This window comes from Salvia hispanica, chromosome 1 (genome assembly GCF_029641045.1).
Source record: "Salvia hispanica isolate PSC_SH4W2 chromosome 1, Shi_PSC_v1, whole genome shotgun sequence".
In the NCBI taxonomy this organism is placed as follows: Eukaryota; Viridiplantae; Streptophyta; class Magnoliopsida; order Lamiales; family Lamiaceae; genus Salvia; species Salvia hispanica.
In genome coordinates, this window is record NC_142692.1 from 64,405,020 (window position 1) to 64,429,991 (window position 24,972).

The window sequence follows — 24,972 nt, forward strand, 5'->3', positions numbered from 1 at the left end:
TTCTATTATTCAATTTAAATACTTCAATTACTAAAACCATTTCTACATTAAAAAATAAAAATTACATAATTAAAATCCTAAAAACTAAAAAATAAAAATACATAATCAAAATTCTAGAAAATAAAAAAAATACATAATTAAAATGTGATTTTTTTGTGTTGAAGTGGGGTTATTTATACATGAAAATGTCAATTTTGGGGAAAATAAATTGAAAAATAAATTAAAAATGGGTAGAAAACGGATATAATTTTTTGGGAAGTGGGAAATTTTTTTTTTTTATTTAAAAATATTTTTTTAAATTAATTTCAAATTTTTATAAAAAAATAAAAATTTGAATATGCCAACGACTAAGCCGTTGGCCAATCAGACAGCGGCACAGACGTGCTCTTAGCTAAGAGCAGCGCAGTGCCGTTGGCACGGACGGACGGCTTGCAGCGGTGGACGAGCTCGTCCTTGCTGCTGGTACGGACAGACGAACAGCTTTTTTTCAACCGCTGCGGATGCTCTTAAGGAGATGTAAATTAATTTAATTGGAAAATATACATAATCTCATTCACTTCTCTAAGCTATTAGAATAAACACCTTAATTTATATCGTCAACTACAGTTGAGTAAAACTAAAAGTCTTTACTCAGCGGATTAATGACGCTGGTAGGGGAATAATGGATTCTATTTTCCACAATAGTAGGTCAACTATTAAGACGTTCGGTTTGCAAAATTTGTATTCAGGATTAATTTGTTGTGTGTTTGGTTCATATTTAACCCCCTATGACTAAATAGATAATCATGGGATAATTAGTCAAAGTTAACCTGATTAAAATAATCTCACAACTTAATCTTAAATTGTATCTTGATATTATTTTATTTTGCAAAGCCAACATCACATATGCAGATACAATTATACAAACTTTAAATTCAGTTTATAGTAGATCAATTAAACATATTTTCCTTCTTTTCTGTTATAAAATCAATTATTCAACTTTAAAGAATAAATTAAAGGGATATGGTCAGAAACATTGATTATTTGATTTCATTCCATGCCGTTTGAAAGAGGTCACATTATTTTAAATGGTTATTCACAAGTAATTTAAATTTTTAAATTTTTCTACTAATTTTTAAAGTTAGTATCATTAATTTAAGTTTTGGTGTCAACTTTCCATCGATTGAATTAGATGACAAATTTTACCTTACATAGTGTCTCAGTAGTAGTAGTAGGGGATACACATATATTGCTGACATATTTACTAAAAGAGGTCTGTAAAAATACAGTAATACCACCTTATCTCGTACTATATCAAGAGCCATATGCTACTACAAAATACAGTGTGTATTATTGTATATATACGAGATGGAATTTATACAATATGTGATGAAAAAATGGTGTAATCCAGACAGAGAATATGATAGTTGCAACCACCAAAATATATCATGCTTTTAGTTTGGGACAGAGACTTGAATTTGGGCTTGCAATGGAGCCTGAAGGAAGAATTATTTGATTAGCAACAAGAGAGATTGTATATATATAGGTATATAAATGTATGAGAGACTTACAAAAATTTGGTAGACAAGATTGTTTTGAAACCGGATCCTCCTCAAAGGAGGGTGGAACTTGTCCATATATCATCTCACAACTCATGTCTTCAAAATCTGCAATTAATTACACATGTAGATTATGTTGTGATGATGCAATGAGACAAGAATAGTACTGTAGGGAGGTGAGGTGACATACTTGGATTCATCGTCAATGGAAGGCCAAACTCGTTGGTGAAAAAATCTTGTGTTGGTATTTTGCACATGTTAACGCACATTCCTACGCAACCACTATTCTCCAAGTACCTTCCAATTTCAATTCCATCATAACCCATCAAAATACCATTCCATAACATTATCCAATTAATGTACTCCCTATGAATTAATGTCTTATTTTGCTATTTCCATTTTATTATAAAACCAATATATAAAAGTGAGGTCCACTTTCCACTAACTCATTTCCCTATTTTTTATTTCACAAAGTCAAACAATTTCTTAAAACTCGCGAAGAGTCAAAATGAGACTATAAATGGAAGACGCAGAGTATCATATATACTACATACCTGCATTTCTTGATGTGGACTCCGCTCTTTTGCTTCACTCCGTTTATTTCTACCTCCACCACCTACTGAATTGCCATTATTAATTTCAGATAAACAATTTTAAATATAATTAATACTTATAAAGAGAGAGAAGAAAATATAAATACAAACCTCAGAAGGGCCAACCAACCAGTGGAAGAAAGGCACCGTTAATGCCGCATTGAACTCTGCTGCCCATTTTGTTGGTGGAAACAATTTTCTAAACTGCCATACAAAATACAATCCATATTAATCAACCCATATATTTATTTTCCTTTAACTTATGAGTCATTCTATAAAAATAAATGTAACTATTCCATGTTTTTGTTGAGAGAGAGGGAGAGAAGGGTACTTGAGCAGGGGCGCCGGGAGGGAGCATGGAGAGGAGCACCTCTCTAACAACTTGCTGCTGCTGCAGACGCGTCCTTCCCTCCATCACGCCTCTCGACACATCCACAAACGACTCGTAATCACAGTCGAACAGCCCCTTCTCCTCCATCCCCGCTTTTCCTCCGCGCCCGAACTTGTCCATCTTCCGCGAGAAGAGGCTCATGAACACTCTCTCCAACACCCCGTCCTTGTACTTGGTCTTCTGCCCCATCGGTGCCGGCTGTCCCGAAGCCTCTGCTATTCCGCACCGCACTGTGCTGCTGCGTAAATGGAATTTCCTCCGTCTCTCCGCCCAACATGGCGACGAGAATAACGACTTGGTTGCCGGCAAACTTAACACCATCTTTAATTCCGGTTTTGGCTTATCGTAAGATTCACAAATTTTTAAAAAAATATGGGGTTTAATTGAGTTGAAGGAAAAATGAATGGTATGGGCGTGTGGTGGTGGTGTGTTATCGGAAGAATGGTGGCCATACATGTGCCGCATCACCAACTAACAACCTTATATTATTTCTTTTTAATTATTTTTACATGAATATCTTTTGTGAATACTACAAATATGACTAGGCCAGATGAAGGCCCAAGATTATGTCTTTCCTTTTATTTTGTTGATTATGTACAGTATTCCAACCTTTCTCAAATGCATTCTGCAGGAAACAATATGGTTAATGTTACAAATTTATTCCAGAGGCTGAAATAAAACATTTCCATATTCCAGCAAGTGTGAGGCAGAGCCTGAATCAAGTAAAATGAAAAAAAAAAAAAAAACAGAATAACAGGTGAAATTGCACAACATTTATTTGGAAATCCGCATGATCTGGATGGAACTGTTACAAATATATTGCTACTACAAAAAAAACCTCATTCAATTAGGCAGAGTCAGCAGCTTCCACAGCCTTTGGTGCATCATCTGTTTTCAACTGCTCCAATGCCGACACACGTTCGTCCAGTGACTTGTAAGTGTTATCTATCTGTTTCAAAACAAATCAATTACACCAATACACAAAATTCGAATCAGTGCCAATATTCATGTTATCAACTAGTTCATTTCCACTCTCACTAATCTCTCTAGCTATTACTCCATCCAGATCCATTTATCTAGAACCACCTCTCAGTTTTGACCTTAAATTTCATCAGCATTTTAAATTTGATGCATTTAGCTGATAAACAGATGCAGAAATCTCTACGATGAAGTCTGAGTTGCAGATCCTTGAGTTTGCTTACCATGGATTTGATAAGGTCAATGTACTACTATCAGATTTAGTAATGAGAAATGAAGGGGATCCAACAAATGGGTCTCATCTGAATGACTTGTAGAGTTGTATAAATGAGCTATTCTGAAAGACGCTATCTCTTCAACACATGTTACATGGCAACTGATTGAGGGAATGTGATTGCTTAAGAAAAACTTGACCAGGAAGGAATGCAATAACTATACTAGTTATTATGGCTTGTCCAGCATTTTTAGTTTGCATCAGGTTGTAATGACAAAGTAGGCAATTTGTGCTATTAAAACAAGGCAAAAGAACAGCAAGGCTGGGCATTTAGGGTTATGAGAATCAGTTATATACTAACCAATAACTGCATAATGGATATCAAGTAAAGTGACAAGATTAGAGTTGACAAGTGAAGACATGGATGGAATCACTGCTTATTGATGATTAGAGTTGACAATTGAAGACGTGAATAAAGTTAACGGGGTTGATTTCATCTCTTCCTATCCTATAGAGACAACATGAAGCAGGCAAAAATGGATACAAGATCATTATTGATAGTGTTATGCATCTAAACTTCATTTACTTTTGGGTGATTTAGTGTTATGATTCTAGTGTTGTTTGTACATAGATGCATAGACTGAATGCTATTCGCACAAGCGTCGCAAGCTTAGGCCTAGATTCAAGTAGATTGAGCGTCAACATTAAGGTAGCGACCGGAACACTTAAACACCTAAATCGTTGCTCACTGCATCAAGGATGATAGAACTATATTTTTTACCTCAACTTCTAGTGGCTGTCAAGTGTTGAGCATGGAAAATGATAAACACAAAACATGCAAACCAACTATGGCACTTCCACATCCACCTTCCTTGGCATCAGTTATAAACAGAACTATCTTGACTAAAGAATTTAAAAATCAATCTCAACATTTCACAAAAGCAAAATGCAAAATATGATTCTACACCACATTTCCACTGTAAGTCTATCATTTCTCAACCATTGTTAACCTCTAAAATATTCATCCACTATGTATGGAACTCTTCTCTCACCGGCTTCGACTGAACATCATTTAATTTTCCATCATCAGAACCTTAATTAATTTAGACGATTTTTGATACATTCAATTCGCGGTGGAACATATTCCGTATAACAATTGGAGAGCCACTAACCAATCTCATGAGCAAGCAGCAATAAGAATAATAGTAACAATCAATTTCAACAAAACAGCAGAAGAAGGGGCAAAAAGAAAAACCTGTTGAGAGATGGCGTGGTGGGCAATTGCGTAATCCTTCTGGAGATAATAGAGACCGGCGGCGGATGCCAGCGCCGCGCCGGTGAAGAATGAAGCCAGCCTAACCCGCAGCACATAACCCATTTCTGCCCCTTCCGATTTCACCGATCTCAACTTCAATCGCCAAATTCTTTGCAGTCGTAATTATTTAATTGTTTCTTAAAAATCAAAATGAAGATGGCGATGACCCAAAAGTACTTGGGCCTTGGGCCTTAATAATATCCCTGCGCTATACGGTCATATTTAAAAAAAACTAAGGCCCCGTTCGGATAGCCAGATTCATGCGCAGATTGAATGCAATCTGATGTTCGGTTGGTTCAATTCTATGTTGTTCAGGCCCGCAACAGATAGTCTAGGCCCGAAAAGGCCCGCATCCATGTAGAATTACTAGCTTTAATCCCAGACAAATCATCTCACCCCATACCCTCCGACTATTTTGTCCGCCGCCTTTTACCCCTTTTCTTTCTATTATTAACACCTCTTTTTCTCTATTTTTTTTTAATTGAAGGTGGTATACGTACAGTCACGTCGTAGAAAACCAAATATTAATATTTGATTTTATTTCTCTTGTTTTTTTCTATGGAGGGTGGTATACGCACAGTTACGTAATAGAAAATCAAACATTAACATTTGATTTTATTTAAATAAATAATTTTATATTATAATTAATCAAATTCAATTATTTGATATTTCTGCTAAAATGAGATAAGTGTAATAAAAAAACTGAATGCCCACCTAATTATCTTAAAATAAACATTATAGGCAGACAATAAATGAAATTAAATAAACACTACCAAAATTATCTTAAACATAATCTAAGCAACCAAACATTAACATAAAATGCAATACTAATTTAATCTCGGACAAAGCCCATCTTAGCCTATCCTAGACTATATCTTATGACTATTTAGTTCAACAAACTGAACGGCCACTAAGAATATTGGTAAAGCACGAACTTAAGCTTTAGAGCATCCACAATGGTAATAGGTCAGCCATAGGCCAGCCACTCTGTCTCTCTGCCACGTCAGCAGCACTAAAAATCCACCTGCCACATCAGATTTAGGTCAGCCATAGGCCAGCCGCAATAAAAATAATTCAAAAACAACTATATTTTACGGAATAAAATTTACGATTAAATTACGGAATAAAATTTACGATTAAATTATGGAATTAAATTTACGAGACATATACGGGAAAATTCATTCATTTCATTAAAAAAAAAGGTACATAGTTTAAAAAAAATACATGATTTTTTTTAAAAAAAAAGGACTTCCACACACGAGCCCCGCCACTCTCTACTCCTTGTCGTCGCCGCCGCCACCCGAGGTATCTGAGCCCGCGTCTGAACCCTCCACCAGTGCCCTCGAGGCATCCAAATCCACCCGCATGTTCTCGAGCATCGAGTAGAGGAACATCTTCTCCGTGGGGTCGGTTGCGGCCTTCCACTCTTGGAAGACCTCGAACATACGTTCCTCCGTCTTTGCACGCGAGAATAACGTGTACGCGCGTGGGGGTGGGGGGGCCGAGATGACCTCATGGGGCGATAGGGGGGATCCTCCCCTCGCTGCCCGTTGCGTCCGCTTTTGGCCAACCGGGCGAGGGCGACGAGCAACGGATGGAGGGGACGAAAACTCCTCAGCATCCGGGGGGAGGTCGTGGGATCCGCCGCTGTAGTCGCCGAAATAGTTCAGCCTCTGCTTCTTCGGCCACCCAGTGTCGCACCCCACCCGGAAATTCTCGGAGTCCTTCAGCAACACATAGCATTCCCAGAAGAGGAACTCCTTATACTTCCCCGGCAAGGGGAACTGACTCTCCGCTATCCTCCGGGCGTCCTCCTCATTCTGCCCACTAGTTAGCTGGCGGAGGGCGTTGGCTTACAACCCCGAAAAACGGTCGACCGCGGCCCTAATGCGCTCCCACCCCTTCCGGCACTCCTCCCCGCTGAAATCCTTCCCGTGCGGGCAGTTCCTCTTGTAGGCAGCTCTAATCTTCGCCCACATGTTGACGACCCGCTGGTTGTTCGCAACCAGTGGATCGTCGCACACCGTCAACCACGCCTTGGCCACCCCGGCGTACTCATCCTCCGTCCACTTCCTTCGCGTGGGAGTGTCGTCAACACCAGGCTGCGAGGACTCGCCGACTGCCTTGCCATTCCCCTTGCCCTTCTTTTTCTTCGGCGCGGCCCGACCCGCTGGAACGAGAGTGTCCGGATCCCCGAGATCGATCCCCATATCATGCAATGATAGAAGGTCATCGCCAGTGAACTGCGTCTCCACTGGGGTCGACGTGTGAGACAAAGCCGTCAAAAAATCAAGAGAGGGACGATAGACCGTGTCCCCGCCCCCCTCCGGTGGCCCCTGCATCCCGGGATGCATATCGTGTTGCATGCCTCCATGCCACATCATCCGTATCATCTGCTGCTGCATCTGGGGCATACCTCCCCACCCTGGCGCTGACTGCCCGCCGCTCCCCTGGCTTCCCTGCCCCCCGCCCGGCATCCCCCACGACATACCCCCCCTGGTTCCCCCCCCCCGCATCCCCCCGGCGCTCCGGCCATCATCCCCATCAACTGCCCCCAAGGGACGTTAAACCCTGGGCCCATCTGGCCCCATCCAGATCCCACAGGTACCGTGGGCGTATGAGAGCCGCTCGTCGCCGGACTGGACTCGTTGTTGTTGTCCATCGCTCGATGATGCTCTTGTACATAAAGTTAGAGAGAGAGAAAACTCGTTAAAACAAGTGGTGCAAATGAAAATGAAACTAAAATCGCGTATATATAGGTTTTCAAAAAAAAAACCGAAAATAGGCGCTGGCCGATCGGCACGCCACAATGGCGGCCATCGCCCCTGAATCGGCTAGCCCACGCCGATTTTCTGGCCGATTCGCCGCTGGCCGATTGCAATGGTTCGGCTAGCCGACCAGCCAGCGCCGCGAATCAGCTAGCCGGCACTGTGGATGCTCTTACATGAACCTATCACAAAATCATTTTTTTGTTCCAACTCATGGGAAATTTACCAAAAGAGATCAAGTTCATTATAGTTCGTAGGAGTACAAAATTTGACTAAAGTTACTTATTTTAGGAATCAATTAACTTTTCCAAATCTCCAATTTAAAATAATAACTACCACAAACTTTAGCCAAAATTTGGTGCTACTTTTTATGAATATATAAACCTTTTTCAAATATCATATCTTGTTTCTCAGTTATTGATGGACGTTATGTTTCTTTTGACAAATCACAATTTATGAGTTGACACATGGGAACCCCTTTCTCAAATGTTTATCAATCATCCACCATTTCTTTAATTTCCAGAGGCTGAAATGAACATTTTTAAATTCCAACATTCTGCCTGGATCAAGTAAAATGAACAAAGGAGCAGCAGGATCAAGTAAATGAACAAAGGAGCAGCAGAATAAGGTGGAGTTGCAAAGATTTATTCCGCAATCCTCGGGATCTTGATGGAACTGCTACAGTATATCGCTTCTAAACCAAACATATCATTCAATCAGGCAGAGTCAGCAGCTTCCACGGCCTTTGGTGCTTCACTTGTTTTCAACTTTTCTAATGTTGATACACGTTCGTCCAGTGACTTGTAAATGTTATCCATCTAATTCAAAACACAAATCAGTTACACCAGGTCTATTTCAAAACAAATCAGTGTATCTATTTCAAAACAAATAAACTGCACCATACTCAAAACTTTAATCAAAATCAGTATTATATCAACTAGTTCATTTCCACTCCATTTAGATCCATGTATCCAGAACCACCTCTCAGTTGACCCTAATATATTTCATCAGCATTGTAAATCCAAGTTACAAATCCTTGTGTTGGATTTAGACATGAGAAATAAAGAGATCCAACAAATGGGTTTCATTATAATGACTAGGAGAGTTGTATTGACACGTTATATGGGAAACTGATTGAGCAACACGACTGCTAAGAGAGAGATGAGAAAAAGTAAGAGCCTGGGGAAAAGGTAGAGGTAGTGGTAGTGTTAGTGGATTATGGGGTCCACATTATTAGTGGTGTGTAATTGGTTATGAACTTTTGATATTTAGATTTGGTCTAATTTTGGAGGACGGCCCAAAATGGTAAAACTAGTCTATTTTTTGAGGATGGAGGGAGTACTAGTTATTATGACTTGTTGTCGCACCATATAAAACCAATTCTATACAAAGGTATTAATTGGCATAAATTAGGTTCTTCTCAATCCACACGAAGGTATCCTTGACTATGTAAACATAAATCTAAAAAGATGTTTCAGTTTCAAGCTCATAAATAATAGCCATTGCTCATTTACCCTAACAATTTGTGAACCATAGCCACCTCTTTTCTACGTATACCAAATTTTAAGCTAGATAATTGGACAACAAATGACCTAAAATAATTATTTTTCCAAATTATGCTTCGTAGTGTTTCTCACCTTACCGAGCAAGAAAGAAGCAGCATGATGAACTCATGTTGATCGAATTTACTAAATACTGAGTCTGCCATGTTCAAGTTAGGTCTTAGGTTGTCATACTTGAAAGGAGGAGAATGAGCAAGAAGACGCGGGGAAAGCGGAAAAATAGGCAGCATCAAAGGATAGAGCTCTGTTCAGTTTGTTTTTGTTTAAAGCTTCCTAAGGAACAAAATGTCATAGGCTCTTTCTTGTAATAAAAATTATAAATCATCTTTCTAGTTTACATTAAAACAAGGCACAAGAACAGCCAAGGCTGTGGGCATTTACTAGCACCTGTGGCTGTACCTTAGGGTTGAAAAGGAAGCAAGGGTTGTGGCTCACAGAAAGGCCCATGACAGTGTCCTCTTATCAGAATCAGTTATAGTATAACCAACAAATGCATAATGCGTACCAGGTAAAATGGAGACAATTTAAGTGAATGGAAACACTGATTATTGATGTCAGTGGTTGATTTCATCTCGTCTCTATGGAGACAACATGAGAGCAGGCTAAAATGGAGACACAATCATTATTGACAGTGTTATGCATCTAGGCTTCGTTTACTTTAGGTGATTAGTCTAGATATGAAAAGTTAATAGGCTAATCTACCTAATATTTTAATGTAACAAAACTATAGCGCTATCATTCAAACCTTTTTTGCACAAAGATGCAGAGACTGAATGCAATTAGCACAAGCATCATAAACAGGCCTAGATTAAATTCAAGTGAGTGAGTGGCAACATCAAGGTAACACTCAAACAACTAAATCATTGCTCAATGTAGACTGTTGACCTAGTTTTCACTGCATCAAGGATGAACTATATGTTTTACCTCAACTCCTAGTGGTTGTCAAGTTCATGGCAAAATGTTAAAGAAGCATCTTCACTAAATAATGTAAAAATCACTCTCAAGATTTCACAAAAGCAAAATGCAAACCATGATTCTAACCAGTATCATTTCTCAATCATTGTTGACATCTACAATATTCATCTATTAGAATTCAAAATAAAAATGCAATTAGGATTTAGTTTAGGACTTTATTACTAATTGGTAGTAATATTTTTCCTATAACCACCAAGTATGGAATTCTTCTCTCACCGGATTCGACTGAACATCTTAGTTTCCATAATCAGAAACTTAATTAATCTAGACGAATTTTGACATTATTGAATTCGCGCTGGAAGATATTCCGTATAACAATTGGAGAGCCACCAACCAATATTGAACAAGAAGTAATAAGAGAAATAATTAAAACAATAAATTTGAACAGAAAAGCAGAAGGGGCAGAAAGAGAAACCTGTTGAGAGATGGCGTGGTGGGCGATTGCGTAATCCTTCTGGAGATAATAGAGACCGGCGGCGGATGCCAGCGCCGCGCCGGTAAAGAATGAAGCCAATCTAACCCGCAGCACATAACCCATTTCTCTCCCCTTTCGATTTCACAGATCTCAACTTCAACCGCCCAATTTCTCTAGAGACGTATATTTGTTGCTTAAAACATTATTTATAAAATTTGGATAAATGTATACAAATTAATAATTTGTAGTAATTATTATTATTGATAGTAATTTTTTCATACCATGTAAAAATGCCGACTAACCTATAATCAAGTGCATTGTCCAAAACTTCTCAATGAAGATTGTCAATCGATAAAAAATATACTCAATTTTAACCCACTTACTTAATATCCATAAAAAAAAAAATACTCCACCCCATTTTGTCCCTATTAAATATTTCATATTTGACCGGTGTGGATTTTTAAAAATTGTTTGACTTTGTGAAAGAAAGTAAGTGGAAAAAAATAATGCAATATGAACATCACTTTTACATATTAGTTTTATAAGAATTGTGAATAAAATGGATTAGTGGAATATGATCCATTTACTACAAAATAGTAAAAGTGAAATGAGACATTTATTAGAGGCTGTCCAAATAAGAAAATATGCGACATTTAATAGGGTCCGGATGGAGTAATATATTATAATAATTGGAATTCTTTATATTTCATTATTACGGAGGCCATGATGACATATGGGTTAAGTAGAGCAACTTTGATCATACTTTGTTTATGAAGAAAATGTATGATAAAGTAATTTGTTTGATCATCTATGTAGATGATAGTATGATATTTCCGAGAGGCGGTACTAAAGAAATTGTGAATCTAAAGTATAACCCCTCATAATAATTCGAATGAAAGACTTTGGACTTTTAAAACATTTTCTTTGTATAGAAGTTTTGAGATTATAGGATACATTTTTCTGCGGCAAAAGAAGCGCTTACGTTCTGGACCTATTTGCTGAGACCGTATTATTATATTGTAAGCCAGTTGATACATCCATTATGATAAAATCATGGGTTGTAGATTGTTCGAGGAGTTGAATTTGTATATATATGAAGATATCATTGTTTAGAATGAAAATTAATCTATCTTTTCCGTAAGAGATCTGACATTGTAATAAGTCAATTCATGCACTAACTACATACAGATCATATGGAAACAATCTTAGGAATCATACGATACCTAAAAAGGATAGTTGAACAATGGTCTTGTTTAAGAAGCATGGACATCTTGAATTTTACGGATATACTTTTGCAAATTGGGCAGGTAATCCAATAGATTGAAGGTTGGCATCTGATTAATAATTTGTTGTGGAAAATCTTGTTTATTGGTGAAGTAAGACACAAAAGGTTGTTGCTCTTTCCGGTGTTGAAACTGAGTTGTGAGGCATACAAAAAAGCGTTTAATAGAAGGTAACTTAGATCAACATTCCTCTATCACAACATGCTAATTATCTTGTGATAAGATAGGAGTAAGTATTTGAGGATATCATGATAAAACTAAAGCATATAGAGGTGGATTGACATTTTATCAAAAATAAGATTGAAGGTAAATATGTTGAACTATCTTTTTGTTCTATTAGAAGATCAATTGACTGATATTTTAACTAAGTTGTAAGCTTCTGAAATTGCACAAATGTTGTTGACAAGTTGAATTAAGATAATTCCATTATTTAACTCGAGGAGAAATGTTAAAATAGAAAGAAATCAACTTGTATGGAGTAATATCATTGATGTAAAAGAATTCTATATGAGAGAACGATGTATCATAACATACAATAATCTAAGTAACTCTTCCACTCCACTGTACCATTCAACAATGACATGACAAAAATAAAAACACTAATTAGACAGTATCCCTACGCATTTCATTTTCTTTTTAGATTTTCGTTTTAGTTGGTGCCTTTTAGACCCACGTCGCTATGCATTTCATTTTCATTTTCTTTTTAGTTGGTGCCTTTTAGACCCACCCAATGTGACTAAGTCTCCTCCACAAAGCAGCCCCCACCGATCGAGTGCCTCAAAACTCCCATCCATCTCCCCCTCCCCAACTCGCATCCATTAACTCTCGTTTCTTTTAGTACTGTAATTATTACACGATTAAACTTTATTTTCTTCTTAATATCATTATTAGTGTAATTGTCTTAATGAATATATACCAAGTTGTGTCATTCCCCAATTTAACGTAGGAAGGAAAAGATGAATCTTATATATATGTATGATCCACTGAAGCTGAGTTTGTCGACACTAGTCATGTGGCTTACACTCCTTTTGGGCCCTCTTCCCTTTGAAAAATTCTCCATTCATTAATTACCATTTCTCTACCGCCTCCACAACTGCTATCACACTATACATTATGATTAACCTCATTTATAAATATCGGTAAACTTAATTAGAAATGTGAAACACAAGACTTACAATACTATATATAATCAATGTCCAGTACTAATCCAACAACCAACCTGTAACTAAATCTCTCATTTGAAAAAAAACAAAAAAATGAATTGCCATAGTTTCGATTTGGAAAGTACATTGTCATAAATTTGAAGACAGATGGTTACTTGTCATTTATTTATATATAGAAGAATATGCAAGCAAAGAAAGAGAGATACATATAGTTTATTGAAAAACTTGCAGTATCTTCTTAGCTAGAGGTTCAACCACCACCAACTTTTTTCACTTGCCAATTTTAATGAATTCATCTCATTTACAACCTTTGTTCTTATTCTCCTCCCTCTGTCTCTCCACAATCGCATTTGAGGCCTATAATTTAGTGCATTACATTTCCCTCTTATGCATTTCGTTTATGCTCCTCATATTCTTGCACAAGAGAGCCACTTTCTCTAATCATGGCATTATTTTGCTTTATTCTCTAAACAAGATGAAAATGGCGGTGCAATCTGGTGCGAGAATGGGAGGGAGATTGGTGAATGAGATCTTGAGTTTCCTAGTGTTTAGTGTGTTGGACGTGGTGGATATGATTCTCTGCTACGTTTACAAAGTGTTGGATTTCTTAATCGAGGCCGAATGGAAGGCGTGCTACTGCTCCTCCCCGGTCAAGGAGATCACGATGTCCGAGGCCGGGGAGTCGAAGATCGTGCGGCTGACGTGCACCAAGCTGCAGCTGGAGGAGATCTCCGACACGCTCTACACGCGCCCCTCGCTCGTCTCCAAGTCCACCGCGGCCATCCGGTCTTCTTCGTTGACCGTGAACTCGACTATCATCGACATGCTGCAGGGGAGGATCGGCGGGCAACGGACTCTTCCGATTCCGAGGTGGTCCGATTGTAACTGCAAAACTTGCACATCGTGGACGGCTTCTTCATGCAGGGACACTCTCTTCGTCAAAGTTGACGGAGCTCGAGGTAACAAAAATAAATAAATTGGATTTTTGTTTAGAGTCAAACATGCAGGTGCGCAATAATAAATGTTAGGTTTGTTGCGTAGAGTGATTAATGACCGAGGCAAAAAGTCTCACCGTACTTTAAATTTCTGTTAATTTATCAATAAAAAAAATGAGAGGTTACCGTAACATTGGCCTTAACTTTTGGGAGCAGAAAATGCGGGGGAAGATGTAATCTTCATTCATGGGTTTATATCGTCGTCCGCGTTTTGGAGTGAGACGCTCTACCCAAATTTTTCCAAGTCGGCGAAATCAAAGTACAGATTGTTTGCTGTGGATCTGTTGGGTTTTGGGAGGAGTCCGAAGCCTACGGATTCGCTATACACATTGAGGGAGCATTTGGAGATGATCCAACGCTCCGTACTTGAGCCATACAATGTGAAGTCCTTCCACATTGTGGCGCATTCGCTTGGTTGCATTCTCGCTCTGGCTCTTGCAGTCAGCCACCCTTCTGCTATTAAGTCCCTAACCTTGCTCGCACCCGTACGTACCTTTTCTCTCAACCACCCCCTTTTTATGTTATTTTACCGCCAAATTTCTAAAAAGACCATGAATTATAGTCGAATTTTGGTTTATTATGCAATTTTAAAATTTAACTAGAAAAACATAATATTTGGATTTACTCATTATTATATTGATGAAATTGTATCTGATATGACACCCCAAAAATCATGTGTAGACATCTATACCCTGATGAATTACACGATGTCGTATACTCTCCCAATCCGTGATTGAATGTCGTAGAAATTTTTGATTTTATGTAGTAAAGTGGGTAGAAAAGTTAGTGGAATGTGGGGCCTACATATTGATTTTATAATAATAAAAAAATGCGAGTGAAATGAGTTAGTGGAATGTAGGGTCTACTTACCAAATATAGTAAAAGTGAAATGAGACATTTATTGGCGGACGGATGAAAAAGGAAAAATGAGAAATTTAATGGGGGACGGAGGGAATATTTATAATAAAAATGACATTGTTTGGTTATCCCCCAAATCTTTGCATTGTTTGATTGAAAATTATCGACATGCAACTATATTTTTCTTTATGGAATAATTAGAAATAAATCTAAACTTGATGAGTTTTCGTGCTAGGTAAAATGTTTGGTGAAGCAGAATTTACCAATTTATTCATTATTATGTGATAATCGTGAACAAATCTAAATGTATGAAGCTCCTCAATGGGCCTAACTCTGACATAATCATGATATTTCCAACTATTTTCCGACATCATGAAGCATGCATGCCCTGGTAATCGTTCGATTGTAACTCTCCTTTCTTCTCAATTATTAATTCTTCATCGGGTACTTGTAGTAGCATAATGTCATCTCCTCACACAAGTAATTAATCATTCCACATTTATCTTGGACTATTAGTGATCAGTAAGGTCCCACTAGAAGCATGAATGAAATGTTAATTGCACCGCACATAGTTAGTTAGGATTAAAATCGCAAGGAAAACATGTATATCACATCTAGTTAAGGGAGTATTAATAATGTACGTAAGTATGTGACGTTTATGAGTTGATATATGATGGGGTCGAAAACAACAACAGCCATATTTCCCAACGCCGAAAGGGGAGGCGGCGACGCAGCACATGATGAGGAGGGTGGCTCCGCGGAGGGTGTGGCCGGTGATCGCGTTTGGGGCGTCGATGGCGTGCTGGTACGAGCACATTAGCCGCACCATCTGCCTAGTCATTTGCAAGAACCACCGCATTTGGGAATTTCTCACCAAACTCCTCACCAGAAATAGGTGCGCTACTCTCTTTATTAATTGCTGCATTCGTCACTCAAAACCACACCTAATTAACAAGTCAAAACTACCACTTTTTATATTTTTTTTTGCTAGAAAAGTTGTACTATGTCATATATGACTCATTCATTTATGTCGAATATTGGATGCATCCATCCCAATTAGGGCTCATCAATTTCTAATTAGGGTTTTTTAATCTCTAATTAGATGCACAATTCATTTAATTTGGAATGATCAAACATATCTAGTTGGTAAGATTTGTGTTGCTCTAATATAGAATGTATCAGGTGGGGGGACCAACAACATACCCTAACTAGCTCATGGCCGCCCTAGTACCATATTACCTAATATAACCATTCATTTAATATCACAACACATGGATACTAAGTAGTATGTAGCATAGGGAAAAATATGTGAGAACAAGATTCAAAGATGTATAAGTATTTGATATGATATGATCCAGGATGAGGACATACTTGATGGAGGGTTTCTTCCTGCACACACACAACGCGGCATGGCATACGCTACACAACGTTATCTGTGGCACCGCTGCCAACATCGAAACCTACTTGGACCAAGTGAAGAGAATCAAATGCAACATAACCATATTTCATGGTAGAAACGACGAACTCATCCCCCTCGAGTGTAGCTACAATCTGCAGTCTAGAATCCCCCGAGCGCATGTCAAGGTTGTCGAAAATGAAGATCACATCACCATCGTTGTCGGAAGGCAGAAGGCCTTCGCCAGGGAGCTCGAGGCAATTTGGAGGAATGCAAGCTCGAAATCAAAAATATAAATTGAAAAATGAGAAATGTATCAATAAATTGGTCTGATCTAGATGAGGGCTACATTTAAAAATATCTATTGTCTATTTCTATGAAATTCTCAGTTTCAGGTTATAGTTTAATTATCTGTAACATTGATCAGTCATACTTATGGACAATTGTTACTATATTGGAAATGTCGTTAAATAAGAAAACAACGCATTCCGACTATCTATGTAATCAGGCATGTCTCGTTATTACTTTTTACATAAAAAATGCAAATTACATGTAAAAAATATTTATAAATTCTAAATGAATCCTGGAGTATTTAGCAACAGAACAGTTTAATAACAAAATTAAATTCATATTGAAATTGAATAACAAAATTAAATTCATATTGAAATTGAATAACAAAATTATAAAAGCCATAGTACAGGGAAACTATAATTGTGATAGAAAATCCAATGAGATATATTCGGTGACGTGATATATGTTGTTGAAATATCCATTCGGAAAGAAAAAATGTATGGAGTTTTTGTTGGACAATGTCTTTCAATTAACCATTAATCAAGTTTCTAATTCAAACTTCTTTTTCTTCAATTTAATGCCTTCTTAATTTCTACAAAGTTCCCATTGTTCCTATAGTACTTGTCTTGTTTAGTTTCAAAATTTGCTTGATCATTAACTTTTATCAATGATTTGCAATAAATATATTTGCAAAAACATCCACAATATATGTCTTTAGACCATTTATGAAACGTTTCAATAATTAATGACATCACGTTTTGATTTACAAAGAAAATGACAGCATAACTTTTACAAGGACTAGACATACATCTTGAAGAATCATGCCATATTGCCATAGTATTTTCTTGAGTCGTCCAAAATTTTATTTGTCTATTTAGCTGAACTCGGTAGATTTATGGACTTCAAGATTGTCCAACGTATGTCGTGCAAAGGGAATTTCCAACCATTTACATTAAATTCAAATCCATTTTTGACTATATAAATATCATATATATATATGTGATTTATCTCAATTATTTGCTTCAAACTCAAATTTTACATCATTTATGAGTATGTCTCCAAAATTTTTGGAGTATATAGCTTAATATTTGACATTGTTCCGTAGAAAAACGCAAAAATAGATTTAATTTTACAGTATATAATTGTAAAGTTTTCTACACTAAAAATGAGACTTCTCAACAAGTATGATGTACTTATATATATTCAATGAGCTATATCTCTAAATATTGATAGACTAGTCCTTTGAGACGTCTTTTTTTTTAATTTGATCTATAATATTTGCGATTTTCTTTCTGAGAAAAAAAAGGATTCTACCTGTGCTAAATTAATTTTGGTTTTAAAGCAAGTACAATTATTTGGAAATAAAGGGAAAATTTATCTCCGAACACCTGCCCCTTATTTCACTACAAAAATTTCGCGATTTAGCAACGGAATTTAGCAGCGGACTCTGATCTGACACTACTAGTAGCGGAATTCGTAACGGAACGTCCGTCGCCATCGTTAGTAGCGGATTTTCATCAATATTTGGCGGCATAACAGCGTGCCACATTTAGTAACGGATTTAGTGGCGGATCAGTGTCTGCTAGTAATTAGTAGCAGATAAATCCGTTACTAATAATTATTTATTTATTAATAAAAAACTAAGTTACGAAATTTAATGAATATAGCAACAGATTTGCATCCGCTAGAAAAGAGTAGCAGACATATCCGCTGCTATTATTATTTTGTATTAAAAAAATCAAAATTTTGAAAATAAATAAATTTAGCAACGGATTCCTCTCCGTTAGTAGGTTACAGCAGGGAAAATATCCGCTACTATTCCGCTGCTAGAATAATACCCCTTAATTTTAAATTTAATTGAATTATTTATGAATTAGTTTTGTTACTCGCTCCGTCCATGAAATATTGTCAAAGTTTGAATCAGCACGGGTTTTAAGAAATATGTAGAAAAGTGAGTTGAAATGGGTTAGCAGAATGTGGGTCTCGTACTTATATATTAATTTTATAATAGAATGTGAGTGCAAAGAGTTAGTGGAAAGTGGAGTCCATGTACAAAAATGAAAAAAAAAAAAAACAAAGCAAAATGGACAATTTTTCACGGACGGACCGAAATAGCAAAACTGGACAACATTTCACGGATGGAGGGATTATTAATTAAAAGCAATCCAAAAGTAGTGACTTCAGAAATTTATAACAAAATTTCACGATTTAGAGTTTGATCCAAAATAAATATACAATTTTTTGTCAAAATAATTATTTTTTTCTTGAATTTAAAGATATTTAATTTAAAATTTAATATTTTCTTAAATTATTACAGAATGATCAGCATAATTTATTTAAAGTTAATTCGTATTTATAAATTTATTTTCAATGGAGAATGTTGAAAAAATTTGATTATGGATGTACAATTTGTGTAAGTAAATTGTTATCCAAATAAAGATAAATGTCATAAAATGTACACGTACATAATACCCCTAAGTTTTAAATTTATTGAATTATATATGAATTATTTTTGTTATTAGTTAATATTAGTAATACAAAAGAAGTGACATAGGAAATTCATAACAAATTTTCACATGATTTTGAGTTTGATCTAAAATAAATATTTTCCCTTCGTTCTGCGGTAGTAAAGTCATTTCTTTTTGTCATCGATATTAAGAAAGAGATATCAAAATATATTAAATGAAGAGATAATAAAGTGGAGTAGTAAAGAGAGAGAAATAAAGAGAACATTAATAAAGTAAGAGAATGTATTGAGTAGGAGAGGAAAAGATGTTGCTTTTTATTAAAAAGGGAAACGATTTTACTATGGTAGAACATATGAGCTATTAAAATAGAAAGATAACTCAACTATCATGGAGCGGAGGGAGTACTATTTTTAAATAAAATAATCTTAAATTTGTAGATATTTAAGACAAAATTTACTAATATTTTCCATAAACTTTATATGTGAATAATACCCTTAAATTTTAAATTTAATTGAATTATTTATAATATTAGTTTTGTTAATAGAATAGCAATAGAAAGAAGTGACATAAGGAAATTTATAACAAATTTTCCCACGATCAAATCCAAAACAAATATAAAATTTTTAATTAAAATAATATTTTAATTAGTTTTATGTCATTTAATTATCTGATATTTTTTGCTTAAGCTAAAAATAAAATTATATTTTATATCTCCAACGTGATATATAGAAGATTGATATAAATCAATTGTTTTAATGGAAAGAGTATTAATTAATACTAATATAATTCACTCATCACACACCACATAGAACGACTCTAACCCTTCCTCCTACGCTGCGTCGACTCCACTGCTTCTCACGACGCAACTGCAGCGTCCTCAAAGCCGCCGCCGCCTCCTCCTCGTCGTATTCCGCCCATCCCTGCTTCTCCTCTCACGGTTTTTTTCTCCCCCACTCTCTATCTCTATCTACCCACAGTGCTCATCTAAATTTTGCATATTCAATTACTTGCTTGTGATTGTGGTGTTTCCTCATGTTTTGAATAAGGCCAAAGAGAAGCACCAATTTTAGAATGTATGGCAAAAGGGTTATAAGTTATGTTCGATCAATTCTATTATGGAATTTATGTTTAGTTGGCACTTTTGCTTAATTAGGATTATTGTTTGTTACTGATTTCAGTTTTTGGTTACTAGAATGATGTTTTTGGTAATATTTAGAAAGTCATCCGAAGAGTACATTATGGATTAAAACTTGAGTACATTATGAGATAGTTGAATTCTAAACTGCTGCAGTGCAATCTGCCTCTTCAATCTTCTAAGTTGTTTTGGGACATTTTAGAACTGCACCAGATTGAGAGAAGAGTTTATCACAAAGGTTAGCATCTTTATCTTTTTTGTTTATGCTTTTTTGTACCATGATGAAAATAGTGGTAATGGTACTGAGTAAATTGTTTATAGAAGCATGCTTTAGGGTGTAGATGGTGGTTAGGCTTGGGGTGAAGCCTTGTCGGCTTCACCGACCTAATTTGCTGTGAAGTGAGGTGATTTTGTGCCTTTGAAGTGAGGTGATTTTGTGGCCTTGATGTTACATTCTGATTTAATGTGTTTGACTGTTGATCATTTCTATTTTAAGTTTGATAAATTATGTGTTTGAATGCTAATTAGTTAAGAGTTTGTACAACATGCCTACCTTATCGACTAGGAATTAATATGATGCTCTGAATTACTGATCAGGAAATATAATAATGACTTCAAATCGAGAGTGGATGTATAGGCGGTATCATCCCGACTTTGGTTTTAATCCTTATTTTTTAGAAGGGCTTGAAAGTTTCATTACATTTGCAAGGAGTAAACCAGCGTATATGGATAATGACAAAATTAAGTGCCCGTGTAGAAAGTGCGATAATAAGCTATATAGATCGACAGATGATGTTCGATTTCACATTTCTAAGTTTGGTTTTGTAAAGAATTACCACATATGGAGGTTCCAAGGTGAAACATCAAACCAATCAACTAGAAATTCTTGTACGGAAATAAATGATGAAGCACCAAGCACATATCATACGATGGTTTTAGATGCTGCCGGTCCTCAGTTTAACAATGAGAACATGGATGAGCCACCGCATCCTGATGCGCAGAAACTTTATGATATGCTAAATGCTGATGATAATGAGTTGTGGCCTGGTTGAAAGAAACATTCACAGTTGTCATATGTGGTTCGGCTAATGAGTTTGAAAGCAGAGTTTCATTGGCCTAAGAAGTGTTATGATCGAGTCACAGAACTGATCAAAGAAGGGTTTCCAAGTGATGATGACTTATTGCCAAATAGCTTTTATAGCACCAAAAAATTATTGCGTGGCATAGGATTACCAATTGAAAAAATTGACTGTTGTCCAAATAATTGTATGATTTTTTGGCGAGACGACAGTTTGTTACACACATGCAGACATTGTGGCGAATCACGCTTTCAAGACCAAAATGTTGGTTCTATAGCGGATAAAAACAAAAAAGGTGGCTAAAGCAAAGATGTATTATTTTCCTCTGACTCCTCGATTGCAAAGACTATATATGCATCCAAAGCCACAGCTGAAGAAATGCGTTGGCATTCTTCATCTACTGATGATGGAGTTATGCGACATCCGGCAGACTCTCCTGCGTGGAAGCACATTAACAATACATTCCCCGAATTTGCTTCAGATTGTCGTAATGTGCGATTAGGACTTTCAACGGATGGTTTTCAACCATTTGGCCAATCAGGGAAGCAGTACTCCTCGTGGCCAGTTATCTTAACACCTTACAATCTTCCTCCTTGGCTATGTATGAAGGAACATTTCATGTTCCTCACAGTGTTAGTCCCCAGGCCGCGTAATCCTAAAGATAAGTTAGATGTTTTTCTACAACCATTAATAGATGAACTGAAACAGTTGTGGGAAGTGGGTGTGCCTACCTATAATATTTCATTGAAGCAAAATATTCAAATGCGAGCAATGTTGATGTGGACCATAAGCGATTTTCCAGCATATTCTATGTTGTCTGGATGGATTACAGCTGGAAGATTAGCTTGTCCTCATTGCATGGAAAACACTGATGCGTTTACTTTAGAGAGAAGTGGTAAAAAATCATGGTTTGACAATCATCGAAAATTCTTACCTACTAATCATCCATTTCGAAAGAATAAAAGCATTCCGTAAAAACACGATGATCCTAGATGGCCCACCAGAACCAAAGTCAGGAGAAGAAATCTTGAACGAGATAGAGACATTAGGTTTGGTAAGAGTGACGGATGACTTCAATGACATGAACAAGATTGTCTCAAGTCGTGCTAGACCTGGATGGAAGAAAAGAAGCATCTTCTGGGATCTCCCTTCCTGGAAGGAACTATTGATTCGACATAATTTGGATGTAATGCACGTTGAAAAAAATGTCTTTGATAATGTATTTAATACCGTGCTTAACGTCTAAGGGAAGACTAAGGACACATCAAAGTCGAGATAAGAGCTCGATAAATATTGTGCCAGACCTGAATTAAAGCGTAATGAGGAGACTGGGAAGTTTCCAAAAGCTTCATACACCCTTGACAATCGTGAAAAGAAAGTCTTGTGTGAATGGGTCAGAGGTCTTCGATTTCCAGATGGATATGTGTCTAATATGGGTAGATGTGTTGATTTGAGGAAGCTAAAGATGTTTGGAATGAAAAGTCATGATTGTCATGTGTTCATGCAACGCATACTACCTGTTGCGTTTCGTGAACTTCTTCCTCAAAATGTTTGGAAGGCTATCACAGAGTTATGTCTATTTTTCAAGGACTTGACGTCTAGAACAATAAGAATTGAAGATATGGGTAGGCTAAGTGATAGCATTCCAATAAATTTGTGCAATCTTGAACGTATTTTCCCACCTAGTGTCTTTGACTCAATGGAGCATCTTCCAGTTCATTTAGCCGATGAAACTCGTCTTGCTGGGCCAGCTCAGTTTCGATGGATGTATCCATTTGAAATGTATAAATTGATATTTATATAAACATACAAATATAATATCTTAAAATATTTTTATATATTTTGTCCTATAGGTACCTTAGGAGGTTAAAAAACAATGTCAAGAACAAAGCACGAGTTGAAGGATCCATATGCAATGCTTATTTGGTAGAAGAAGTTTCTACATTTTGTTCATATTATTTCGAGGATCATGTGAAAACAAAGATAAGGAACGAGCCTCGTAATTATTGCGGAGAAAGTAATAGTGTTCTTGAGGGGCCCGATGTTATTTCGGTTTTCAAACATGCGGGACGCCCACTTGGGAAAATGTCAGTTAGATACATGGATACTAGAGAATACAATGTTGCGCATACATACATTCTACTCAATTGTCCTGAGGTCACAACTACATATCTGAAGTGAGTAATATCGTATCTTCCTAATTTTATCTTCAAATGCACAGTAGTAAATATCTAACTCGTATTCTTTTTACTTTTTTTGAAAGATTGTTTGAAGATGAAATGATATGATCAAATCCAAGGCTATCACATTCTGAGTTAGGAAATCTTGTTGACACACAATTTGCTAATTGGTTCAAAAGATTTGTAAGATGTCAGCACCGAATGATGCGAACAAAAATATCCAGGATCTTTCGAAAGGACCTTTGTTAGAGGTTAAAACATATCATGGATATGTTATTAATGGGTATAGATTTCATACACTATCATATCAGTCACGTCGAGCTACTATGAATAGTGGAGTTTGTATAAAGGGTGAAATATTTGGCACTGATGAGATGGATTTTTATGGTCGATTGATTGAGGTTTGTGTGTTAGATTATCCTAGTATGCCAATCAAAAGGACCACATTATTTAAATGTGAATGGTTTGATCCATCAACTTCTGGGACAGTGGTTCATAAGGATTTCAGATTGGTTTCTATAAACCACACGCGTAAGTATAATAAGTATGAGCCATTTGTCTTAGCAAATCAATCCACCCAAGTGTATTATTGCTCGTATCCTAGCACGAATCAGGCAAAAAAGGATTGGTGGGAAGTGTGTAAGGTGAAAGCAAGGTCTAAGGTTGAACTTTCGAACCCGACAACATCAACAATAGAGCCACCGTTCCAAGAGGATGAAATGCTTGTGCCTTTGTTAGATATGAATCTAGCAATTGGTGATGATACTCCAATACTTCATCCAAATGGTGGGATTATAGATATCAATGATGTTGATGAATACCCTTCGGATGAAGATATAGTATTTTCTGATGATGAAAATATTGATATAGATGATGAGTAATATCATAATGTATGAGATATAGATGATGATTCTAGAGCAGGAGCTGCTGCTGTCAGTTTTTATTTTTTTCACTATATGGATCATTTTTTTCTCTCTTTTTTATTTTACTAGCATTCATTATGGATTTTGCTAAATGAATGAAATTTATAGTTTAAACTTCCACATAATCCATTGATTTTGTACTTGATTTTTTTTTTATCAGCATAAATTTTGATAACAGTAGTATATGTCAAATATATATCCCTTTGATCTCGTACTTGATATATCTATTTCCTATTTTTTCCGGTGCATGCCAAAGTTCAAACTATGTCCACATGAAATTGTCTTATATTATTATACAAAGATCAAGTTGTGCATTCTTCTCTCTTTAGTTTATTCTTTCTTTTCTTGGGTAGAGTGGCTTGACCAGAAACACATGAATATTTACTAATGTTCACTTATGTTTTTTACAGTGATTTAGATATGTATATATCATCGTCGTGGTCATCACAATA

The 24,972-nt window shown here is 36.4% G+C and overlaps 4 protein-coding genes and 1 pseudogene across 7 annotated transcripts; 2 read left to right on the forward strand and 3 right to left on the reverse strand.

Moving 5' to 3' along the window:
* Positions 1-1,263: 1,263 nt before the first annotated feature.
* LOC125218537 (beta-carotene isomerase D27) lies at positions 1,264-2,987 on the reverse strand. 2 transcript variants are annotated; one of them, XM_048120223.2, is made up of 6 exons: positions 2,463-2,987; positions 2,243-2,335; positions 2,093-2,154; positions 1,729-1,835; positions 1,551-1,646; positions 1,264-1,475 (listed from the first exon to the last, which is right to left on the reverse strand). In XM_048120223.2, the coding sequence occupies exons 1-6, from the start codon at positions 2,985-2,987 to the stop codon at positions 1,426-1,428; spliced, it is 933 nt and encodes a 310-aa protein (XP_047976180.2). In that variant the 3' UTR covers positions 1,264-1,425. The 2 variants fall into 2 exon arrangements, with proteins under 2 accessions (XP_047976180.2, XP_088925802.1); XM_089069676.1 differs by having other exon boundaries at positions 1,264-1,646.
* Positions 2,988-3,011: 24 nt separating this feature from the next.
* LOC125218538 (uncharacterized) lies at positions 3,012-5,166 on the reverse strand. Of its 3 annotated transcripts, none has more exons than XM_048120225.2 (3): positions 4,970-5,166; positions 3,361-3,471; positions 3,012-3,147 (listed from the first exon to the last, which is right to left on the reverse strand). In XM_048120225.2, exons 1-2 carry the CDS (start codon positions 5,090-5,092, stop codon positions 3,370-3,372), a joined length of 225 nt encoding a protein of 74 aa, XP_047976182.2. In that variant the 5' UTR covers positions 5,093-5,166; the 3' UTR covers positions 3,012-3,147; positions 3,361-3,369. The 3 variants fall into 3 exon arrangements, with proteins under 3 accessions (XP_047976182.2, XP_088925811.1, XP_047976181.2); XM_089069685.1 differs by lacking the exon at positions 3,012-3,147 and adding an exon at positions 3,163-3,235; XM_048120224.2 differs by lacking the exon at positions 3,012-3,147 and having other exon boundaries at positions 3,274-3,471; positions 4,970-5,164.
* A 3,083-nt stretch (positions 5,167-8,249) lies between these two features.
* LOC148934387 (uncharacterized) lies at positions 8,250-10,929 on the reverse strand. The gene is made up of 2 exons (XM_089057841.1): positions 10,750-10,929; positions 8,250-8,615 (listed from the first exon to the last, which is right to left on the reverse strand). The coding sequence occupies exons 1-2, from the start codon at positions 10,870-10,872 to the stop codon at positions 8,514-8,516; spliced, it is 225 nt and encodes a 74-aa protein (XP_088913967.1). The 5' UTR covers positions 10,873-10,929; the 3' UTR covers positions 8,250-8,513.
* Positions 10,930-13,410: 2,481 nt separating this feature from the next.
* On the forward strand, positions 13,411-16,941 carry LOC125224071 (putative lysophospholipase BODYGUARD 1). The gene is made up of 4 exons (XM_048127418.2): positions 13,411-14,154; positions 14,347-14,675; positions 15,744-15,943; positions 16,407-16,941. The coding sequence occupies exons 1-4, from the start codon at positions 13,482-13,484 to the stop codon at positions 16,738-16,740; spliced, it is 1,536 nt and encodes a 511-aa protein (XP_047983375.1). The 5' UTR covers positions 13,411-13,481; the 3' UTR covers positions 16,741-16,941.
* Positions 16,942-21,312: 4,371 nt separating this feature from the next.
* On the forward strand, positions 21,313-24,478 carry LOC125220212 (uncharacterized; annotated as a pseudogene).
* The last annotated feature ends 494 nt before the right edge of the window (positions 24,479-24,972 follow it).